Raw genomic sequence first — 21,598 nt, 5'->3', positions numbered from 1 at the left:
CTTCTGCCTGGAACTGCCTCTGATCGAGCTCTGCTCACATCCAGCCCTGGCACCCAGAGCCCTGCGGGATCCTGCTTCTGCCTGGAACTGCCTCTGACCGAGCTCTGCTCACATCCATACCCCTGCGGGATCCTGCTTCTGCCTGGAACCTCCTCTGATCGAGCTCTGGTCACATCCATACCCCTCCGGGATCCTGCTTCTGCCTGGAACCTCCTCTGATCGAGCTCTGCTCACATCCAACCTTGCCTACCCTGCGAAATCAGCAAAACTAGAGCAACAGCAGAACATTGCCAGAGGATTTTTGTGTGCAGTTCATTTTCCCTGATGTTCAACCCCCTTGAGGAAATTTTTTGACTTGAGAGTTTTAGACAGTGTTCCACTTAGGATTGTTTGGGTTTTTTTCTCCCTCCAATAGCTAGATTGGCTACAATGCCTTTTTGGTCTTATTTTTATTTGGTTTGGGATTAAGACTCTCCTTTCCATGCCTGTTCTTATTTGTAAAGACAGACTAGTTTATTTTTTCCCTCCAGGAATAAAACAACTTTATAATCAAAAATCCAAAATAACAAAAGATAAATTTGCTGCTTTTTAAACAGACATCTGCTCATTCTATTATAAATCGGTAAATAAAATTAATTCAGGTTAGTTACATGTTGTTGTTCACAGGGAAACATATCTTGGTTTTATCACATAAAAAATACAGATAATTGATTACACACCAAATTAATTAAGAAATTTGCTAGCTTTTGTCTTTGCATCGTTAGCATACAACCTGGGTGTGTTTTAGTGGAATTTTTCAAAATTCCTACCCAGCGTTACATTTGTCATTAACATTCTGATGCAGTAGTTGTATACTCGGCATATTTTTCTCTTGACAAGCCATAAAGAACTCACCATGTATATTCAGGTAATAATTTTGATGTAGTCATTTTCATATAAACTGTTGGAGTTGTAACAAACTTCTGGACAACCCCAGCAAACCCTTTGTGGTGTAAGCAAGCTTGGTCATTCAATTAGTGTGCTTGGAAAGGATTCCCAGAAATAATGGAATCACTTTCTCTGTTTTCTGCTCCACTATTTGGAGAGTGTTTTTTTCTTTGTCTGGATGGAAAATTTCTCTGATCAATTGAATCCCTGGAGTTGAAAAGGTCCCAAGCACACGGAAAGGGCTGAAGCCAGCTGTTGTTGCTGTGTGCTGACCCAAGGAGCCTGGCTTCTGGAGCAGCCTCGCTGCAGGGCAGGCTGCACGCCTCATCTGGGCCATGATGTGGATCCTCCATTTTTCTAATAAAATGTGATGCCTCAGGTTTTAGCTTTTATATTTTTCAGATTCCGTAATGCTTTAGTGTGTGGGTCTAGGCTTCATATTAGGGGATAGTGAGCTCTCTTCACAGAGTGGGTAGACAAAATATTTCCTTCTCCAGCTGGGGACCAAGGACAAATGATCCAAATCTCAGGCCCAAGAGCATAAACAACATGGACTGGAGAGAGAAAAGCAAGAAGGGTGGGACTTCGTGAGCTAAAGCTCTAATTGGACAATGAATTCCAATCTGCAAATGGAGCAGAACTTATAAAAGTGAGAGACCCCATGACTGGTCATGCATTTGGTGACCATTTTGGGTTCACCTTGGGTGTAGCCCAGGCTGGGCTCTTGTGCTGCCCAAGGTGGATCTATTGAGGCCTCCTAATAAATCCCTACTTTATTCTTTAACTCTGTCTAGTCTCTGTTCCAGGTCAGCCTACACAAGGCATCAAATGCAGTGATGAAACAACTTTCCCTTCTATTATTGAAACATTAGCAAGAAAGGGATTACCAGAAAGAGGTTTCTAAGGTAAACAGAGATAGCTAAAATCCTCTCCCCCACAGGTAAGCCAGGGAGCCCAGCTGTGGGTCTCACCAGACCTTCAGAACAACTCCCCCCAGGCTCAGTTGTATGTTCCTTCAGCAAACCAGCTGGAATTCTTTTGCCTGCATGTACTACTGAGCCTTTTCCCCCCACAAACTGGCTTAATTATACAAGGAAGTGCCTAGAAGTCCTTGTGGAGATGTGGCTTATCTGAAGTGTTCCTTCCCCTTCCTGCTTGTCTTTCCTGACAGCACCCATTAGTCTGTGGAACTGTATTCAGATGTAAACATTCCTACCAGCCATGTCAACACAGTACATTTATGAATTACTGGGCAGTTCCAAAATCAGGGCAGCAGGAGACTGGGAAGGGCATTTTGTACAAGACCAGAACAGTGGTGGGCATGTAAGCTCCACAAAACATCATTTTTCCTCACTTAAAATTAAATAAGCTTTGCTGTCATTTATTCAATATTTTCACTCTATCACTGACCACATATTATATTACTACTATATTAGACTAACATTCTTTAGTGTCTATTGGGCAACATCCTTTTAAGCTAGCAGACATTTCTGCTTATTGATTTTCAGTAAATAAAATTCATTCAGTGTATTAAGTTCCATATTCTCAGAATTTATAGAGAAACTCTGAGAAGGTAATTCAAGCATCACATTTCTCCTCCTCTGAGCTTATCACAGCATTTCATATTTTATACTATACACACATTTATAGCCTCTTTATCAGTTATGAGACTATTTTAGACCCTTAAATTATCCAGATTAAATTGAGGCATTTTTCCAGCAGTGGGAGTTCAAGCTCAGATACTGTTGGCTAATAAGGAGAAAAAGCAGGGAAACCAGCTGTTGCAAGACACTGAACTCTTCCCTTTGATCATCCTTTACTTGATTCACAGCCAAAACCAATCATGTAGGTTTAGCAGAAGATAACAAAGTTTAGTGGGTGACAGAGAAATGGAGAATAAGCAATGTCAGTCACAGCACAGTGCCAACCTTCTATTCCCATAGGAAGACCACCACCCAAATTCAAAGCACTCTTCCAGTCCTCTTTGGGATTGACTATTGATGCTCTAAAAGACATTTCTCCTGCCCTTACAGCAAGGGAAATAGGACAGACAAATGGGAGAACAGTGTATAATAAATTTGGAATATTATTAATATTTTACATATCAAATAATTTGTAGTTCTCAGATTTTTTTCTAAACCGGTTTATTCTACAGTTAATGTCTCCTATCTTCAGGCTGTCTTGCTTAGAAATCTTTGATTATGTACTTTTCCTGTAGGAATTCTAGAGATGCAGCAGATTGTAGAGTCTATTCACCAGTGCATTGAGTCATATCACTCCTTACTCCTTTCTTATTTCAGCACATTAATGGTAACTTTATCAGACATTTTCAATAAAAAAAATAATTTTGATGATTTCATTGAATTCTTGATGTAATTTTGACTCTTAAAACCACTTATTAGATTTCCTGCTGTATAGCATGGTACTCTTCCAGTACACTATTTTCTAATAACTTAATATTAGAAATAACTAACACAGTCACCTAACAAATCCTGTTTATGGTACAATAACATTATTGTATATGTTAAAATATATATTCTATGAAGATAGGATAAACATGGGAAGTTTAGGAAATACAGAAACAATAAAGACAAAAGAGACTATTTAATGTCATTACCATTTTTTAAGGAACTGTCAGGGAGAAGACTTTCATATAATGAATCAAAGATTATATTAACTTAAATTCCTTCAACTTCTGCTCCTGCCTTTCAGGCATGAAATAAATACATACAATGCAGGCAATCTTTTCAAATCCAAACCTAAACACACAGGCTGTATCTGCTCTGGTATTTATATTTACCTATCCACAGAGTATTTACACAAGTGATGCTGTATGTGCACATAATGCTGTTAGCATGCACAATGCAAATGGGCAACAGCCTTTCTGACAAGACAGATAAAAACCAGGTAAGAAAACTTCAAACTTCACCACAGTTCTGGCTTCTTACATTTTAACATAAATCTTCATATTTCTATCAAAGGATTCATTTGGATTTTTAAATATTTAATGATGATCTCCCTCTTTTTCATTCCTCATCTTGAAAGCACTTCACACTTCAAAAAAGGCAAGGAAATGATGTTATTTCTACTCTGTAAATGTAGAAACCAAGGCACAAATGAATGTTTTTTTCAGCTCTGTTATTTCAAATTTCTTCATTAAATTATGCTGGTGTCCACCAAAATGCAAAGCCATTTCTTACACTCCTTTCTCTTCCAAGTTACCTGTCACAGTAAGTAGAGCCTTGAAAATCAGCTTGCTCAGCCTTTTAAAACGGGGATCCACACAATGCTCTTGTACTTTCAAGTGGCACTCCCTAAGAAAGGTGCTACTAAAACTGAATTTGACCAGATAAAACATAATACAAAAACACAGTGATTGTATTATGCTAAAGGTATTTATCACTGCACAATTACACAGTGGATATACTGGAGGAAGAATAATACTGATTAAATGGGAGTACTGTAAACATGCCAATGTGTCTTACCATTATGATTTGTGAAATGAAGAGAGGACTCAATGTTTCTGATTTTTTATCAAAAGTTCTTTAATTTATAAAAATCACAGGATTCATTTAAAATCTTAACTGATAAGAATTAATCAGAAATTATCTAACTTCAACTTGATGATTCAGAAATTAACTTGAACAGTCACACACCAAATGAGTTAGCCAATGAACACTAATGAACAGGTAGAGCTTGGTTTAATAACTGTGTGTGCCCACATTTGTCCAAGAGCTGAACCCTACATCCACAGACTAATGCTGTCCTTGCCACAATGACATTCTGTATGAGGTACTAACTATAGGATACCTTCAAAATTATTTTCCCATTTAAAGCCAGAAAACTGCACTGACCTTCCACCAACCAGAGATTCTGAAAGCCAGTGAGGACTTACTGAGCTTTTTCCATATTGAGCAACACTGAACAGCATCTGAATCCTTTTCTTCTTCAGCCTGACACAGACTTTCACAGGGTATTTAATTACTCTTGGCTCTTCCCATGGTAGCCGACAGATTTGTCTTGATACTGGCCAGCTAGATACCATCTAAATTTTTCTCTTTACCTCCCTGCCATCCATGAGGGATGTCCACTGGGATCTTCCAGATTAACTTCAGAGATCTGCCTTTTATCAATATGGCAAAATTAATCCACCAGTAGGCTCCAGAAAATACAGTTCCCTTGAATTCCAGGTGCTGGGTTGGGATCCCTTTCCCTGATCTGCCATATCCTTTCTTCAAATGAGTTAACAGGAATCATTATATACCAGAAATTACTTTAAATAAAATAATTAAGGATAAACCCCATTAACAGAAGGCAACTGAACTAGGAAAAACTTGTGTAGGCTCAGCATTAAGGCTGAATGTGACTCAGTCTGTAGAGACTGAATGAAACAGCTCAGACTGTGTTTCCTCTTGCAATTTTGCTTTCTCACATGAAAAACTTACTGAATTTTCTTGTGGTTCAGCAGGAGATACACTGACCACTGGTTCCATATTTACTGTGGAGCTGCCAGGTGGCTATTCTGGATGGAAAAGGGAGTCCAGGTCAGGATCTGTAGGACTGCAATGCAGAGGGGAACCAGACAGACCAGGTAGAACATGGCATCATGGAGATGTAAAAATGACCTGCTGAAACAAATGAGAAGGCAGCTTTCAATATGAAGATTAACTTTCATGGTCATTAAACAAGTTATTTTAAAATCATTCCCATTATAAACACATAGACATGCTATGTATTTATCTGTACAGTCAATTCCACATAAAAGAAATAGAAATATCTTGTGTATTTTCTAATTTTACATACAGATATGTATTATATATTGCTTTCTCTAGGTGGGAGGAATTCAGACAATTAGCACACAAAGAGTTAGTTTTAATAGAACCTAAGAAATCCTGTTCACTACTTTCCTGATTATGTAATATAGAAATCAATTTAAGCAAATTTCATCCAGTTACAGAACAGAGCATCCAAAAAACTTTAATAAGACTGAAAATTCTGGAAGAGAAACAAACGTAGAAAATGGAAGCAAAATTTGAACACGAAATTAATTTATTTGAGTTGAAATCTGTGCTGCTTACTATCCACATAGTGTGATGTTTCAGATGCTGAATGCTAGATAGAGGTAATGATAATTGCACAAAATTCAGGTGTGGTTTCAAGAGCCATTTGAAATATCAAGCCTTATTTCATTTGGTTTTAAAATAAATGATTACAAGATAATATAATCCATAGAAAGAATAAATGTGAAATTAACACTAGTTTTCATTTTTTTCTAGTGAATGCATGGCATTTCCTCATTTAAATCTTCTCTAATGAAAAATAAATAAAACCATCAACAAATATGAATGAAGAAAGAAAATACAGGAATTAAATGAGCTCCCTTTTGTGAGCAGTATGGTTTCTGACAGCTCAAAGCATGCATTTTGGCATTCATCTAGTAGGAATCATTATCTACTTGCATTCTGTTAATTATGGGATTCTAATTACTTAAATATCAGGAAAGTCAACTCAAGCTGAGAAACAGCCCCTAAGTGAACTTTCTCTCCATGAGGCAGTTTATGTTCCTTTCTAATTTTTTTCCTTAGCATTCAGGAATGAGATAAGAGACTCACAGAAAAGCTATGGACATGGTCCAAAAAACCTGAAATCTGCGAAAAATACCCCAAACTTTGAGCAGGTTTCTGAATAAAACCTACAAGCTCCTCTGAATCATGAAAAAATAAACTAATGTCTCACTCAGTTTTACAGAAAAAATGTTTGCAAGCTCCAACAAAGCCCAGATTCTGTTCTTAGTACAGACCCAGGCTCATAAATGAGCACAGTTTATCTCAAACAGTGTACATGCTAATGCTACATAAGAAAACAAAAGCCCACAGGCTCACAAGTGAATCACTTAATCACTCGGGCAATTGCATTTGTGACTGGAAGTGTTCACTAGCAGGCCACTGGTCCATAGCCAGTGTTTATTGGCAGTGGCAATAATTTACCATTTAGAGTTGTTTACTGGCCTGTATCCAACTGCATTTCCAGTGCACCTCCAGGGGAAGGAGCCCACATCGTGCACAGCTCTGGCTCAGCTGCCCCAGGGACTGCAGGAGCAGTGCCAGCAGGGAGGCCACAGACATTATTTAACCACCTAATGATGAGAACAGGACCCAGACAGTTGACAGGATGTTGGGGCTTGCATTTGGCCTGTTCTGCACACTAAAGAGGATTGCAGTTTTCAGTGCTAACATTATTCCATCTTTACACAAAGAACATCTGCAAAATCACTCACACGCCGCAATCCTGATTTGGTTTCACTAGAACAATGCTGATTTAAGACAATAATATTACCTATTGTACTGTAAAACTTTAAGTTATCGCAGGAATTATGAAAAAGTATCTATAATACACAAAACAAGGAATGGGAAAATATTTCATTAAGGGACTGGGATAAATCATGAGCAGAGTTTGGATTTTATCACAATTACAGCTGAACAAGTAACTTCAGAAATTTCCACATCTACCTTTTTTTTGCTCACACAGGAATAAAACACACAGTGTTTCCCTAAACAACCCTAAAATCACTCTGAACAGAATGTCAAGTAGTTCAGTAATTCAATATGAAAGCATTAACAGTTTAAAGTGCCTTCAATAAATAATGAAGAATTGCTGCCAAATAACTTTATTCTGAAGAACGAATTTGAAAAGCACTCTCAAGAGAAGCTGGTGGTAGTTGCAGTGGCTCTCCAGAAGAGGGAGGTTTTAAACTAGGCATCTTTTCCATAGCAAACTAAAAAAAAAAATCAAGCCGAACTAAAAAAAAAAAAACAGCAAAATAAAACAAACAAAAAAACCCCCACACAAACAAACAAAAAAACAAACCCAAAAAGAACAAAAACCATCTCAAGCCATACAGGGCACAAACTGCTGTCCTATGATGATGGAAGAAAGGAAAAATCAGGACACTCCATTCTGCAAAGTGTTGCTCACATTTTAAAGATATTAAAAACCACTTTCCATGACAAAGTGCTTAACTTCTGTGCAGTGACCACATTTCCTAAGGATGTGGCACAATGTGTGAGCAGAGGGGAAGGATCACCTTTGCCCTGCTGCAGGACTTTGGCTAATTCCAGCGCATTTCTCCAGCCTGAGATCCCCCTGATGGCACTGTCACCCTGTGTGCAGGTGCCACAGCCCCAGCTTTGTGTCATCCCCAAACTTCCTGAGGCTCCATCCTGCCCCATCATCCTGGTCATCAGGAATGCAGCCCAGGCAGGCAATCTCCACTGCCTTCCCCTGCCCACCAGGCAAGTCATTTAACTGTAGAAGTTTATCAAGTTGGTCAAGCATCACTTCCCCTTGGAGGAGCCATGCTGGCTATTACTGATTTTATTGTCCTTACTGTGCCTGAAGCTTTCCAGCATTAGCTGCTCCATCATTGTTGCTACAGTTTAGCTCTCAATTCAAGAAAAAGTAATAATTATTAGTAAAATAGAATATTAAAAATAATTCAGAATGCAGCAAATAGTGTATAGACCGCATATTCTGCCTTGTCCCAGTAAACAACATTGCTGGAAACTCTTCAGACATATTTATTGAGGGCCCAAACATTTTGTTAATGCAGAATAAGGGTCCTCTGTACTATCTTCACAATTCACTGCCACTACACCTAATAAAGCAAATGCTTTCCAGAGCACTTAATAGATATTGCCAGCTTTGGAGAAAGAGGAAGGACAGAGCTGAGACTGTATTGGCATGGGTCATAATACTTCATTTTATATAATTCACGTGTGATAAAAGCTTTTTTTTCCCCAAAACAGTTTGGGCACATTTTAAACAATCTCTTGTATTTAATTTCTGTTTGTCCTCAAACAACTTGGTCCTGGGGCAAGTGTATTTTAACTGTCTGCCTATGGCTGAAATGTAAGATCAGCCAATAGGTTTTCAATATATATAAGTAGTTTTAGCTCAGTCAGTGGTCTCAGAACAGTGCCAAGGGCACAATGACTCCCTGGAAACAACTTTGAGCTTTCTGATCTTCACGGATTGTGTATCAACCCTGTACTCCATTTGCAAGCACAGGAAAACCTATTCACACACTACATATACAGGAAACACAGGTAAACTGCTTCATATTTAAGAAATTATTTTGAAAGGATTGGCAAGAGAATACTATTTCAGGTGCTCTGATTCACTAATCTCAGCTTTGTATGTTTTATGCTGTTCCTGGCTCTAGTGAAATAAATAAAATTTCAGCATGACTCAAGTGAAAACACAGGATTTATAGATTGAGCATTCCAACTATTTCAACCTGTATATAATAAATTCATAGTTGCTATAGTCCAGGGGCTATTTACCAGGCAAAAAAGATTTATGACTACTGTGATTTAAAATCCATCCACAAAGGGATAATTTCTCTGACTGAAAGGGATCAGAACTGCAGTTTTTATGTTTCAAATCTGAATTTCTCTGAATCATCAAGATGAATATATTCAGCTCTCTCATATCCACATCCAGTTCAACCTACCACTCTTCTGCAAAAATCACTCATCTTATTTGACATTATAATGAGGTTCATGTCCTCTTCACATCATCTCACTGGCTATGTACAGAATGCATTAAAGTAAGCTGTTCTCACACATAGCCTCAAACTTAAGCTGCCTTTGCTTCTGTCTGGATGCATTTCTGAAGACCACCTGTTGTTCTTTTATGTCATGCTTGTCCTCATACATTTTTTTTAGAAAATTCCTCAAATATGGAATGTTCTCCTAACCTTAGGTGACTCTCTATAACCAGACTTCTCTCCCTCAGGAGGTATCTCCACAAAAGTTCATATAAAATTGTGTTTATCTGTTCCTTTAGGTTTTTACTAAAAGTTTAGGAGAGCTATGTAGCTCTCAGGATATTCATGTTGTACCTTCACGTAAATCCTAATCAGGACTGAATTTTCCATTTAGCCCTGACTTCAGTTATTCCTTATCTTGCCACTTCCTCCTGATGGTCATAAATACAGCCTGTGACCCTTTCAGTGTGGTTATTCCCTGTTAATTTATTTTTATAAAAGCCCACACACGTCCAACTAACCAGCAACCACAACTTTGTGCTGTTTTAAGGTCTCCAGGGACTGCAATTAAATGATTAGCATTAGAATGGTAAGGAGTATTGGAGCCAAAATTATACACTCCTACTCAAGGCAAAGTCTTCCCCTCCAGTGATTATACTGCTTCCTCTCAAACAGAAAAAAAAAGGATCTGATTTAACATTATATATTATATATTTAAGGAAGTAGGTTTATGAGGTAAACAAAATGCAGATGCCAGGACAACATGTATCTTAATAAGAGCTATTAGGCAATCTCAAACATTTTCTTATTTTATTGCAAAATGCAAGGGGATGAAAGATATCCTTTGCTTTTCAAAATCAGGTAGATAGCCTCATGTACACTGTTTAATAAAGTATTTACTCTTTAAAAAACATTTGTACTTCTACACAAACACAGCTGATAAGTATTTTAAAATGTTTATGTTTTTGAAGTTGATGCAAAGTAATTGCTGATCAATTTTATTTTTAGATTACAGAGTATTTAATGATATTTTCTAGGATTTAAAGTATCTCTTTTGACTAACCTTGTATCAGGATGACCAGGTACATTATTCAGGTTATAATATCCATAATGATTTAGTATTGTAACCACAACTATCGGAGCCAAAGATTGGGCAGGCTTAGTAAATAAAGCATTGGTACCAAAAACCATAGAGGAAAGTGGTAACCTAAAATATTTGGGGAAAAAAGAAATTAATGCACAACACAAACTTATTAGTGTATTAACTACAATTGTGATTTTAAAAAGCTTGAAATCTTGTTAATGTGCAAATCCTAAATATCATGATCCTTAAATTTATCTAGTTCACACATTATAGCAAAGAGATCTACTCTCATAATGGAATTTAAATTTATTTGGAAATTAAAGGTTACAAACCTCTACAGGGTGTGTGTATTAGTGTGTATATATATATATATATATATATATACACATAGACACAACTTGGCCCTAATTCTAAAGTGACTTATACTTAAATTCAACTTTGTGCACTTTGAGTAATTATTGACATTAAATTAGACTGAACAGTACATGGAGAATTAATTACAACTGAAGATTTTGCATGCATAGGCCAGAAAATGAGGCAATTTTTTCCTCATGAAAGCAACAGATCTTCCATTTGAGGGGTAAGTTCTTTAAAAGGAGTGAATGTGCACTTACATAACAATTGACTGAACCAACAGGAAGTTATGTGCACTTTGATAAAAATCCAAAAGATCAGTGAGTTGCAATATACTATTCTGCAGCAGGTTTTATCACTTTTATTTCAGGGAGATAAAGGAACCAGTTAGACTTTGAAATCTGCATTTTACCTAGCATAGGCAAAGCTTTCTTAACACCTTTTCCATCTTGGAAAGGCCTCATTCAGAAAATTCCATACATGATCATAGATTATAATTAAAGTAATTAATTATAAAGTAATTCAATTGGAGCTAACAAAAATAAAGCCACAAAAATTGGAAGGACTTGGGTTATATTATAGTATAAGAAAAAAGAGAAATGACCTAATAATCTGTTTATATGACTCTACTGGAGGAACTGCAGGAAGCTTTACTCAAGTTCTGATCTTCACTTATGCTAAATTGTTCTCACAATAAGTACTTCTGTATCAAGGATCCCAGATAATTTACTGTATTTACATTGACATAATTTATTAATAAAGAGTAACAAGGCAAACAGCATGTTTAAAAAAATGGTAATGACTGACATACCTCCTCTTGTGCTTTATTAAATCTGCATCAACAATATCTGCCAAAGGCAAATTGAACAAGCTAAATGAAGCTTGCACAATTACCCTAAAGAAAAAAAAATATTGCAGATGTTCACAGTTCTTATATTCACCTTATAATGAAATTGTAACTGACATTCTAACACAAACACACCAACACAGATATTCTGCAAGCACACAAAGCTGAGATGTTCCTTAAAATGTGAAAGTATTATCAGGTCTGTTTTTAGTTGAGAATTAGAAAGCAATATGCAAACCTAGAAGTGGGGGATTTTCTTCTTTTTTTTTTTTGATGGACATTGGTGTAAAAGGTAATGAAAACTTTGACAACAAATTTACATTATCACTAAATGTCATTTTAAATGATCAGGAGAAAAGAAACACCTCAGAAAAAGGGGAAACTGAAAATTTGCTCTTGAAATTTGGAAAAAACATGACTATGTGGAAGATAAACTTCAAGGTGAAGAATTAGAATAGAAAGAACAGTTTGCATGCATGCCTGTATATGTACTTACAGTGTATATAGATGTATATAAATATGCAACATACACATACAAACACACACATACAAAGCTGATTTTTAACAAATGGCCAAATGAAGCAATAAACTCAAATATTACAATCTCTGTGTCATTAAATTTTGGGTGTGATGAGCTTTTACTAACAAGGTACTTTGAACAACTAGCACTTTAAACATACAGTTTTTAGGTACCTCAGAATTTTTTTCTTGTAGAAATCAAAACATATCTTCATCATTTAAAACATGCAGATAACGAAATTCAATTTATTGTTCACACAATTCAGTGTTAGAGTACCCCACGACTGCAATACTGAAAATAAGAAAGAAAATGGGGTGGAGAGGGAAAGATGAAGAAAAAGAGAGCAGAAGACAAAGAAGAAGAAAAAGACAACAATGGAGAAAGACAACAATGAAAGAGAACATGAAGAAATAAAAACAAACTGTTGTAACAGTATTCTGAACAAACAGTTCTTTATGTTGAAATAAGGTTTTTCATGTATTATTATATACTTATGTGAAAATACCACTGCTTGGCATCTTAGTACTGAGCACCAGTGGGAGTGGGCTCGGTGCTGGTTACCCCACAGACACCCGAGTTACCCAGATCTGCCTGCAGTGCAGCACACAAGTGTTCCTGCAACACAGGGTGGGCTCTGAGCTTTCCCAGCAAACAGCCCCTGGGGAGAGAGACTGTTTCCCCTGCTCAGCTCTTCCTTGTCTGTGGAAAACATGAGATTCTCCTTCCCTTGTATCTCAGGTTAAAGTGACTGAAGGCATGTACCTGCAAACCGTAATTGCTGTTTGCATTTTAGGCTTTTTTATTTCAAGCAGAATATAAAAGCTGGAACAGAATAAAATGAAAGCCAAAAAAAAAAAGTTGTAACTGGAGTTTCAATTTTTCTGGTAAGTGAAACAGAATGAAAACCATGAAAGCAGAGGCAGAATCTTCATGATAATAAAAGCAAGTATCTACTCTATTAGAAGTATTTCAGCTGTGTCTATGAACAGGGGAGTGGATTTACTTACATGTTTGTTGTGACATAAAATGCCAGCAGATAATAGTGTTCTTGCCCTAGAAGACACATGACAGCAGCAGCTATTCCTTCATAGTAAAAGGAAAACAAGATGATTCTGTAATAACCAAATTTCTTCAACCAAGCATGACTGAGAAGAACAAGGCACTGAAAAGATAACATATACACATACAGGATGAAAAGATACATACAGTATCTCAGCATTAGGAGAGTTATAAAACACAAACCTGGCATAATTAATACCCTTTAAAGGAAAAAAAAACACAAAGAATGACCCTTTCTAAGAAGTTCCAACAAAATAAAAAATACAAATTGAACAAAGACAACTCTCCACTGGCTCATTCTATGCCACTTCTACTAGGTACAGTCTCCTTTCACTCAAAAACTAGCCCCTGAGAACTGCTATACTGCTATATCCTGAGGAAAACAGTTCCCCACAATGCCTAACTATTATTTTAAACTTATGATCTTTACTTTTGATATCCCTTAAAGTATTAGCTTTGCAGTATGATAACTAAATCAAGCATCTTGCCATGAAACTGCTGAAAAGATGTATTTTCAGTATTTACTTTTTCATTAATATTACCATTTTCATTGACATTTACAGAAATCAAGCAAGATTTTTAAGTTGTCAAAGCAAGCTCACCAGGACAGCTTTAACTAAGCAAGTTAGAGGCTTTACTAGCAAGGAGTGAAAGGCAGAGGCCAGTGCTTGTGCATGACGGAGTTTTAATTTTGCCAATCTTGGCAAGGAGTAGATTCTGAGTATCTAGTGACTGGGTAACTCAAGAAAATTAAGTGCTCATTATAGTATGAACAAAATTTAAGTTCTTCTACATTGTTCCTCACTTTTCAGTTTCAATGGGAAGTTCTGTAATTAATTATGTTATTTTTATTATATGGGCCTTTGTCACCATCTACATGGTCCTCATGTCTGTCACAAGTATACAAACTGTATACAGATCAACATTTTCTCCTTTTTTCTGTGTTACAGAGATGAACTGTGTAATAGTCAGATGAAGAACAGGAAAGAATTTTCTTTGTACAATTGTTCCCACACCGAACTGCTTTAACATAACAAATAAAACCAGGATGCTACGGTCAGACAAAGATTACCACAGCAAATGCTATTGTATAAAAAGCTCAAGATTTCTACTTGATCAGGGGGGTAAAACTAATCTGGAAAGGTGATCTAAGAAAAATATCTTGTTATAAGAAATTTAAAACATACTCCTCCTCCTGGCTGTTTTCAGGCATTTTGTTGAAAAGTGCCTCCACTAGAAATATTAAGGGATCATGTAATGCCTGCTACTGTAAACACCATGTTCCTGTCTCCCTCTAATTGTAAAATAACCCTGTCTCAGGAAGTACTTATGACTTAGAAAATTCCTCACTACTTGTACGTCTTTAAGACTGTGTGTTTATAAGGAAAATACTAACAATGATGCAAATTCAAAGTTGCTTGTCTATGTTACAGCAGCGTTTTCCTTGTGGGCAGGTTGTGCTCCTCGCATCCACTACTAGAAGAAACCTAAGTCAGAAGCTGAATTCTAGTTTAGCAAAGGCCACAGAAGCAGAGTTCATAAAAAAGAGCTTTATTTTACAAGGGTCGGGTGTTTTTCCAGTAAGTGAAGTTCAGGACATTGCCATTAGAGAATTCTCTTATTGTATCTTGAGCTCAAAGGGACAAAACCTGAGAAAAATAAGGTCACAGCAAACCCTCTATGGTTCAGTGACCTTTTAGACAAAGAGTCTCTGGGGAGCAGAGAGGGATGCATTTCCTGAAAGATTGTTCTTTTCACACTGTCACACTGATTTTATCAATAAAAGTGATTGCTATATATTAAGTGTAAAATTATTTAAACTTTCCTAACTTCTGTAGCCTCTGATTTATTTTCAAAGTTCATTACCTAACTGCCTGAGGTACAGACGAAAACACCAAAACTATTAAACCTGTGATAAGGACAAAAGTTGAAATTATAGATAGTTAGGAGTTATGGAACAGAAGGTATGTTCAGGATCTCTATGTTTTATATGCAAAAGCCAAAATGAGAACTGAAATTGAGCTGTGAATTCCAGTTGCATTTTCATATACCTTGTTATACATATTACTTATCAAAACCCATTACAATTCAATGAATATAACAGCCTGATTTTAAAAAATTCTGAACATCATCAGCACCTACGATGAATGTCAGAATACTCATATTTTGAGTATCCTAACTTTCAACGTCCAAAAAGTAAACACAGAGAAATTTTTTTAAAAATCTAGAGAAATAAGTTAGAAGGCAATGAACAAAAGAATTTTTGATTTACTGCAGACAAGCATGGTCTGTGGGATGTACTTTTGCTGCTCTTCTTGTTCTCACACATTACTCTTTTGGGTTCTCTTTCTCTTTTCAGTTCATTATTCCTCCTCTCATCCCTGACTGGGCTCTTAAAAGTATGTCTCTCTTCCCCATAAATACTACTGACCAAGAGACCAATCAACAAAATAAATGGGAATGTATTATTCACCAAAAGCAGCTATTTAGAGTTTTGTTTGGTTTCCATGACTTAGATACCACATATTTAAACAATGCTTTTCATACTTAATAATTTTTTTCTGGTATTTTGTGCATTTTATTTCAGAAACTTCCTGAAGAAAAGCTTAGTCTTTCATTTGTAATACACACATTGGAAAACAAATAAATCAAAAAAATAATTCAGAATTATGTCGATTTTGCTTTAGAAACATTTGATCTTGGCCATGTTTTTCATTCCTTTATGCTTAGGTATTATAAGCACTGGAGGATACAAAACATTCATTCCTTGCCTACCCAAGTCTCACATTGTTTTAAACACATGTTCTACCAGCCTGTCTGCTCCCTCTACCTCTTACACTCGATCAGCCTGCACAGAGGTACGTTCTTCTTCTAGAGCACTGGGGAGTGAGACTTGGTACTCATTTTGGCAAAAGCCTTATGCCAAATACAGCATTTTTTCAAGCATTAAATGAATACTGTGAACTACCAAAACACCAGGTTTTCATATTTAGAAATAAAGTATGACTGCCTACCTGAGGACAAATAAAACCTGCTCCATACATGATACTTCTTACTGAGGAAGAAAGGACGTCCTTAGGAATAAGATTATCCGCAAAGATCATCATAAAATTGTTGTAGAAGGCTAGGTGGAAGACTTGGAAGAAATTCATTGTTACAAAACATAGAAAGTTCTTCTCTGTCATGATCTGTTTCGTCAATGAAACCACTGAGGCCAAGGAGAAAGCTCCATCCCTGTTTTCCAGATTAGCATCCTCAGTATGAATTTCCCTCTGCTCATACTGACTTGTGCTGTATTTACCTGTGCAACACATACAAACTGTCGCGAGCGCTGCGATCAAAACGGTGAAAGCCTGAAAATAAGCAAAGTTTTCCATATTATCTGATATGAGCCCGCAGAAGAGAACGCTGGTGGAGCCCAGCAGCGTCGCCACTTGGTTGTACTTGATGAGCTGGAGCCTGGCCTCGTGCCTGCCGGAGCTCTCGGCGAAGAGCGCGCACTGCGCCAGCAGCACGAAGGTCAGCAGCCCGTCGAAGGCGCACAGCGCGACGCCGAGATGGAGCCCGCTCAGCCAGTCGCCCTCCTCGTAGCGCCGCCAGGGGAACCACGGCAGCAGGAAGGCCAGGCCGTACACAGGGGCTCCGTACAAAATGGAGAACTGGCGCCTGGCGCAGCACTTCAGCCTGGAGGTGTCTTGGATGTACCCAAAAAGGGGATCGTTGATGGCATTCCAGACCATAAACACAACCTGCCACGAACAAGGGGATTTGTCACTGCTGTCGTTCTTCTACAACGTATTTATTTAAAATAAATCTCTATTCAGACAGTAAATAAATACATAGAAAAGCTACTCCGAGTAGAACAAGTCTTAGATTCTTACTGAAGCTACTTAAGTCTTATTAACAGCTACTTAGAGTCTTAAGAGCTACTTAGAATTTAGAGTCAAAACAGACTCTAAAACAAATTCTTATTGGTATTCATAGGTTTATAGAAATTTTGAAAAAATAAGATGAGTAAGTAAGTGGGTGACCAACTCATGTGAAATAAACTGTCTCTAAGACTCCAGTCTTTCAAAACCTTCTATATCTGGGCTTTCATCCTGCAAAGCTCAGATATTATTCTCACAGTCAGTTAATTCAAAACATGAGCTGGCCCATTACTTTCAGGAGACCATTTACAACGTGAGTTACTCACATGGATAATAACTTCCAGGATAAATGCAGTATTTAAGCACTTAAACTGTTCATAGGAAAGCACTAATGTCAAACTTATCTATGGAGCTGAGGTGCAAAATCAGTTTAGAAAATTACTTAAAGCTATGAAATGTAAAAATCTTTTCAACAATTAACTCTGGAGATTTTTACTCTGTGGGCTGTAAATTATGTGCTTTATATAAAGTTCCATTGCTTATGGATTAACTAAAGTCAAAGATAATTTACTGTTAATTAATTGCAATGATTTATTTCAAAATTAATCTGTCATTAAAAGAATCACTTTGTTGTAATAACACTGACGCACAGCACAACATGGTAATCAAAATATTCCATTGTACAGTACCTGTGCTGCATGAAATGCTGTTTCTGAAATTTTGTATCGGTTTAGGAAAAGCTTAACGTAGTAGAAATTAAAAATGCTATTCATCATTCCAGCACCCAAGGTAGTCATAGAATATGCCAGTGCATTAGCATGAATTCCCCAAAGAATCTTCATCTTCCAAGAGTACAGCTCTCTTCTTCCTCAAGTTACAAGAGAGAATTACAACAATTAGTAGAATAATTTTCCAAATTAAAATAACATGGGGGATTTGCTTGTTTCAGAGGTGCTGAACTATTGGAGGAAAATACTCCCATTCTTCCTTTTTTTTACAATCAGAAAATCATTTTACTGAGTTACAAGACACTGAGCCCAAAATAACAAGTTATTAGCTGACATTTCTAAGTATAATCAGTACCTAAAAGTCAATGAAACAAGTAGACAAAAATTTGAAAGAAACCCTTCCTAATTGCTGTATTGACTCCATTTAAAAACCTACTTTTGCAAACACTCATTTTGGTGTAGAGTTCAAAGTAATTACTTACATTTTAGATCTTTCTTGCTAGCTATGTATTCTTAAAATTATGGACTCTGTTGGAATGAAGTGACTCAACTCCTTATGTATTCCAATGTCAAGTGCAGCGTGCACGTAGGTGAGTATTTCTTTCAAAACAAATACCAAATTTTGCCCTTCTGTTTTAAAATACTAATGGTTAAGAAGCCATGGAAGCAATATTTTCACCTAATAAACCATAAAACAATTAAAACAAAACACCTTTAAATTAACATTTTCATGGTATGGAAGAGTGCATGTAAATAAAACATAGCAAGTAGCAAACACACAATTTTATGTATGCCCAAATAGCAGAGATTTCTTTAATCTGCCATTCAGATATTCAGCCAACAAATTTTTAAGATGCTGATCTTTTCCATCAATTAGCATGTTTGGTGTAAACAGTGCCATGAAAGGAGCCAGCTCCAGGGAATCCCTACCTTTTAAAGCTATTTAATAGCTACCTAAAAGTAGCCTTTGACCATACTTGATTCTATAAGCCCAATAGAAAATTACTCCCAGGTATCTGTTTTTTAATTGAGGCCTTATTCATTTTTACATCTGTTGAAGGTAGCTGCCATTAATTTTGATACCTCAAGTTCAAATTTCAGCTTTACTATGCAGAGCTTTACAACCTGCTTTATGTCAATAGTTCACACTTTGCTCCTCTGCATATCAACAATTTTACTGTAAATGCAATTTTCACATATCCATCAAAACACCTACTTTGAATATCTGCTTGATCAGCAGCTCTGTAAGCAGCTCCCTGAACTCCTCATAGAAATAACCATGGAAGAAACAGGAAATGAAAGCCAAGGCTCTTTCCAGCCTTCCTGAGGTTTACAAGGTGGCTGAAGAGAGGAAGGGAGGAACTTCCGAATCACCGGGCAAGGACCATGCCAAAGCCACAATCAGGTAGGGACTGGGGAAGATGGAACGGGCAGTTTTTCCATCCCCCCCACCACGGGAAATGAGCTCTTGAAGAGCAAATAAAGTGTGGATGCACATTTGCATATACAAGATGCTGTGATATGAAACAATGCAAGGAGTAGGTAACTTCATTTTATAGCTAAGAAAAAAGTCAAGCTGACAAACAACTAGAACCCTAGCATTCCTTTTATTAAAGCAAATTTGTTTCTAAGAATATGACTGATTTTTAAAAATATTTCAGAATGACCATTATGTATATCTTCAAACTTATTTTTCTGCACCTGTAAAGACAATACTAATTTTCAGGGGACAAAATTTTGCATTTTTGTAGCAAGTTTGGTTTCACAGTCTTTTACTGAGAAACCTAAAATGCAGGAAAAGGTTATTGAAAAGATGTACAATTGAAATGTTTATTTTTAAAAATAAGTTTGATATTAATATGAAAATTATTAAAATGAGTATGTTATTGGCAAGTGTCACATTTACTTTTTCAAGCCTTCACAAATATACTTAATGGAATTATTTATATAGTGGATATTAGGGCTTTTGGAAAAGCAGACACTTCACCTCTATTTCTACCTGGAGCACCCTGCACAAGTCTTCAAAATGGAGAACTGGGAAACTTTACTTTCCTTCAAATTCCACAAGCACCAAGAATACAAGTGCTTCACACTAACTTTACCAGTGTGATTTCTAAATTGTTTTACTCGATTCCTTCTGACACAAATAAAAAACAAATTGGTCCCCTCAGTTTCAGAAAATTTGAAAGATATTTGGTATTTCTTCAACAAAAATTTTCTCACAGTGCACAAACTGGTCCCTAGTACCATGACTAATTGTAATATGCAGGATCTGACACAACTCTACCCTAATTGGTACATCTGGTCAAGCACCTTGTTTATGAAACAGGTTCAATTAGAAGTTGAGGTACCACACTTCCTTCCCCAGATGTTCCCTTTAATAGCACTACAATGAAATCATGCATGAGCATCCCCTCCCTCTTCTTAATAGTCAGCCTTTATATTCAGCAGGTTAAAGCACTGGTGAACATTTCGTGACTCACAGAAGGCAAATGGGTTTCAGAAATTTCTAGTGGTTACAATCGTGTTAATACTCAAGAGGCCGAAAGAACAAGCTGTTAGGGCCAGTGAGATGCAGTGTCACATTACCTGCGATTCTCCCACAGCAGGATGACAACTGCTAAAAGAAATTAGAGCAAGAGTCTAAAGAAGAAAAGTGGATTCCGAGAGATAATAGCAAACGTTGCCCGAGGCGCACTAGCTGCCATCCTGCTCTGCCGTTCTGGGTCCCAAACCGCTGTGCAATGCTCACAGCCCTGACAGACTGGTTGGACACACGGATCTTCCTCATCCCTCTGACGTGACTGGCACCACATCAAGACGGAAAGCAGAATAACGCGCTGCTGGTGCCGAGAGTAGCACTGAGGGGAGCCGCTCAGGGCTGCTCCCGGAGGCGGCCGGGCTGTGGCTGTGGCACCGGCCGGGCTGTGGCTGTGGCAGCGGCCGGGCTGTGGCTGTGGCACCGGCCGGGCTGTGGCTGTGGCAGCGGCCGCCGCCCGCCCGCCGAGCCCGCGGTGCCGGAGCTGCGGGGCTGCGCTCCCGCCGGGCGCGGGGCGCTCGCACGGCTGCACCTTTGGAAGGGCTCCTCTGTTAAAAACAGGGAAGTTAGGCTCGCTTTTCAGCAGATCCCGGGAGAGGAAACACGGCTCCCTCCGCTTTGTGCGAGGCGACAGCGAGGGGCGGCCGCTCGAGGGTGGTGCGGTGATGGAGCCAGCCCTTTTCGGACTGCGGGCTCACCGGTCCGCCCTTCCCTCCCGCACTCCGGCCCGCACCTGGACGCCACGCCATGCTCCTCCTCACGGGCTCTTCCCTCAGCGCTCCCAACACGGGGCAACAACGAACCCCGGCTTTCCTTACGCCAAGTCGCACTGTCCCACCCCAGCCTGTGTCAGCTCTGCTCCGCCACAAGCCGCAGCCGGCATCCCTCAGTAACCGCGCCCCACCATGCACGTCCCTGAGCGCCGGCGACCACCGCCCCTTCCAGAGGCACCGACCAACCTCTTCTGCCGGGAGGCTGCGCACCGCGAGGCGGGGGGCGCGGCTGCCCCGGGCCCACCCTCTCCTCGCTCTCATTGGTCGCTTGATATGAATTCGCCTTATGATTGGTGTAGCCTCCTTTCGGTCAGTGCGGCGCGCGGCTCCCCATTGGCTGCCCGCCGGCG

General features: G+C 38.2%; 1 protein-coding gene across 15 annotated transcripts; it reads right to left on the bottom strand.

The window, feature by feature from the left end:
* Positions 1–4,447: 4,447 nt before the first annotated feature.
* LOC100225060 (transmembrane protein 180) lies at positions 4,448–21,488 on the bottom strand. 15 transcript variants are annotated; one of them, XM_072935670.1, is made up of 8 exons: positions 20,993–21,428; positions 20,526–20,602; positions 17,898–18,076; positions 16,354–17,088; positions 13,288–13,442; positions 11,725–11,808; positions 10,539–10,682; positions 4,448–5,555 (listed from the first exon to the last, which is right to left on the bottom strand). In XM_072935670.1, exons 3-8 carry the CDS (start codon positions 18,048–18,050, stop codon positions 5,423–5,425), a joined length of 1,404 nt encoding a protein of 467 aa, XP_072791771.1. In that variant the 5' UTR covers positions 18,051–18,076; positions 20,526–20,602; positions 20,993–21,428; the 3' UTR covers positions 4,448–5,422. The 15 variants fall into 15 exon arrangements, with proteins under 15 accessions (XP_072791771.1, XP_072791772.1, XP_030140472.4 ...); XM_072935671.1 differs by having other exon boundaries at positions 17,898–18,072; XM_030284612.4 differs by lacking the exons at positions 20,526–20,602; positions 20,993–21,428 and adding an exon at positions 21,435–21,488.
* Positions 21,489–21,598: the final 110 nt, after the last annotated feature.

Source organism: Taeniopygia guttata, chromosome 14 (genome assembly GCF_048771995.1).
Source record: "Taeniopygia guttata chromosome 14, bTaeGut7.mat, whole genome shotgun sequence".
Taxonomy (NCBI): Eukaryota; Metazoa; Chordata; class Aves; order Passeriformes; family Estrildidae; genus Taeniopygia; species Taeniopygia guttata.
The sequence above is the reverse complement of the archived record's forward strand: the minus strand, read 5'-3'. Positions and strand labels throughout refer to the sequence as shown.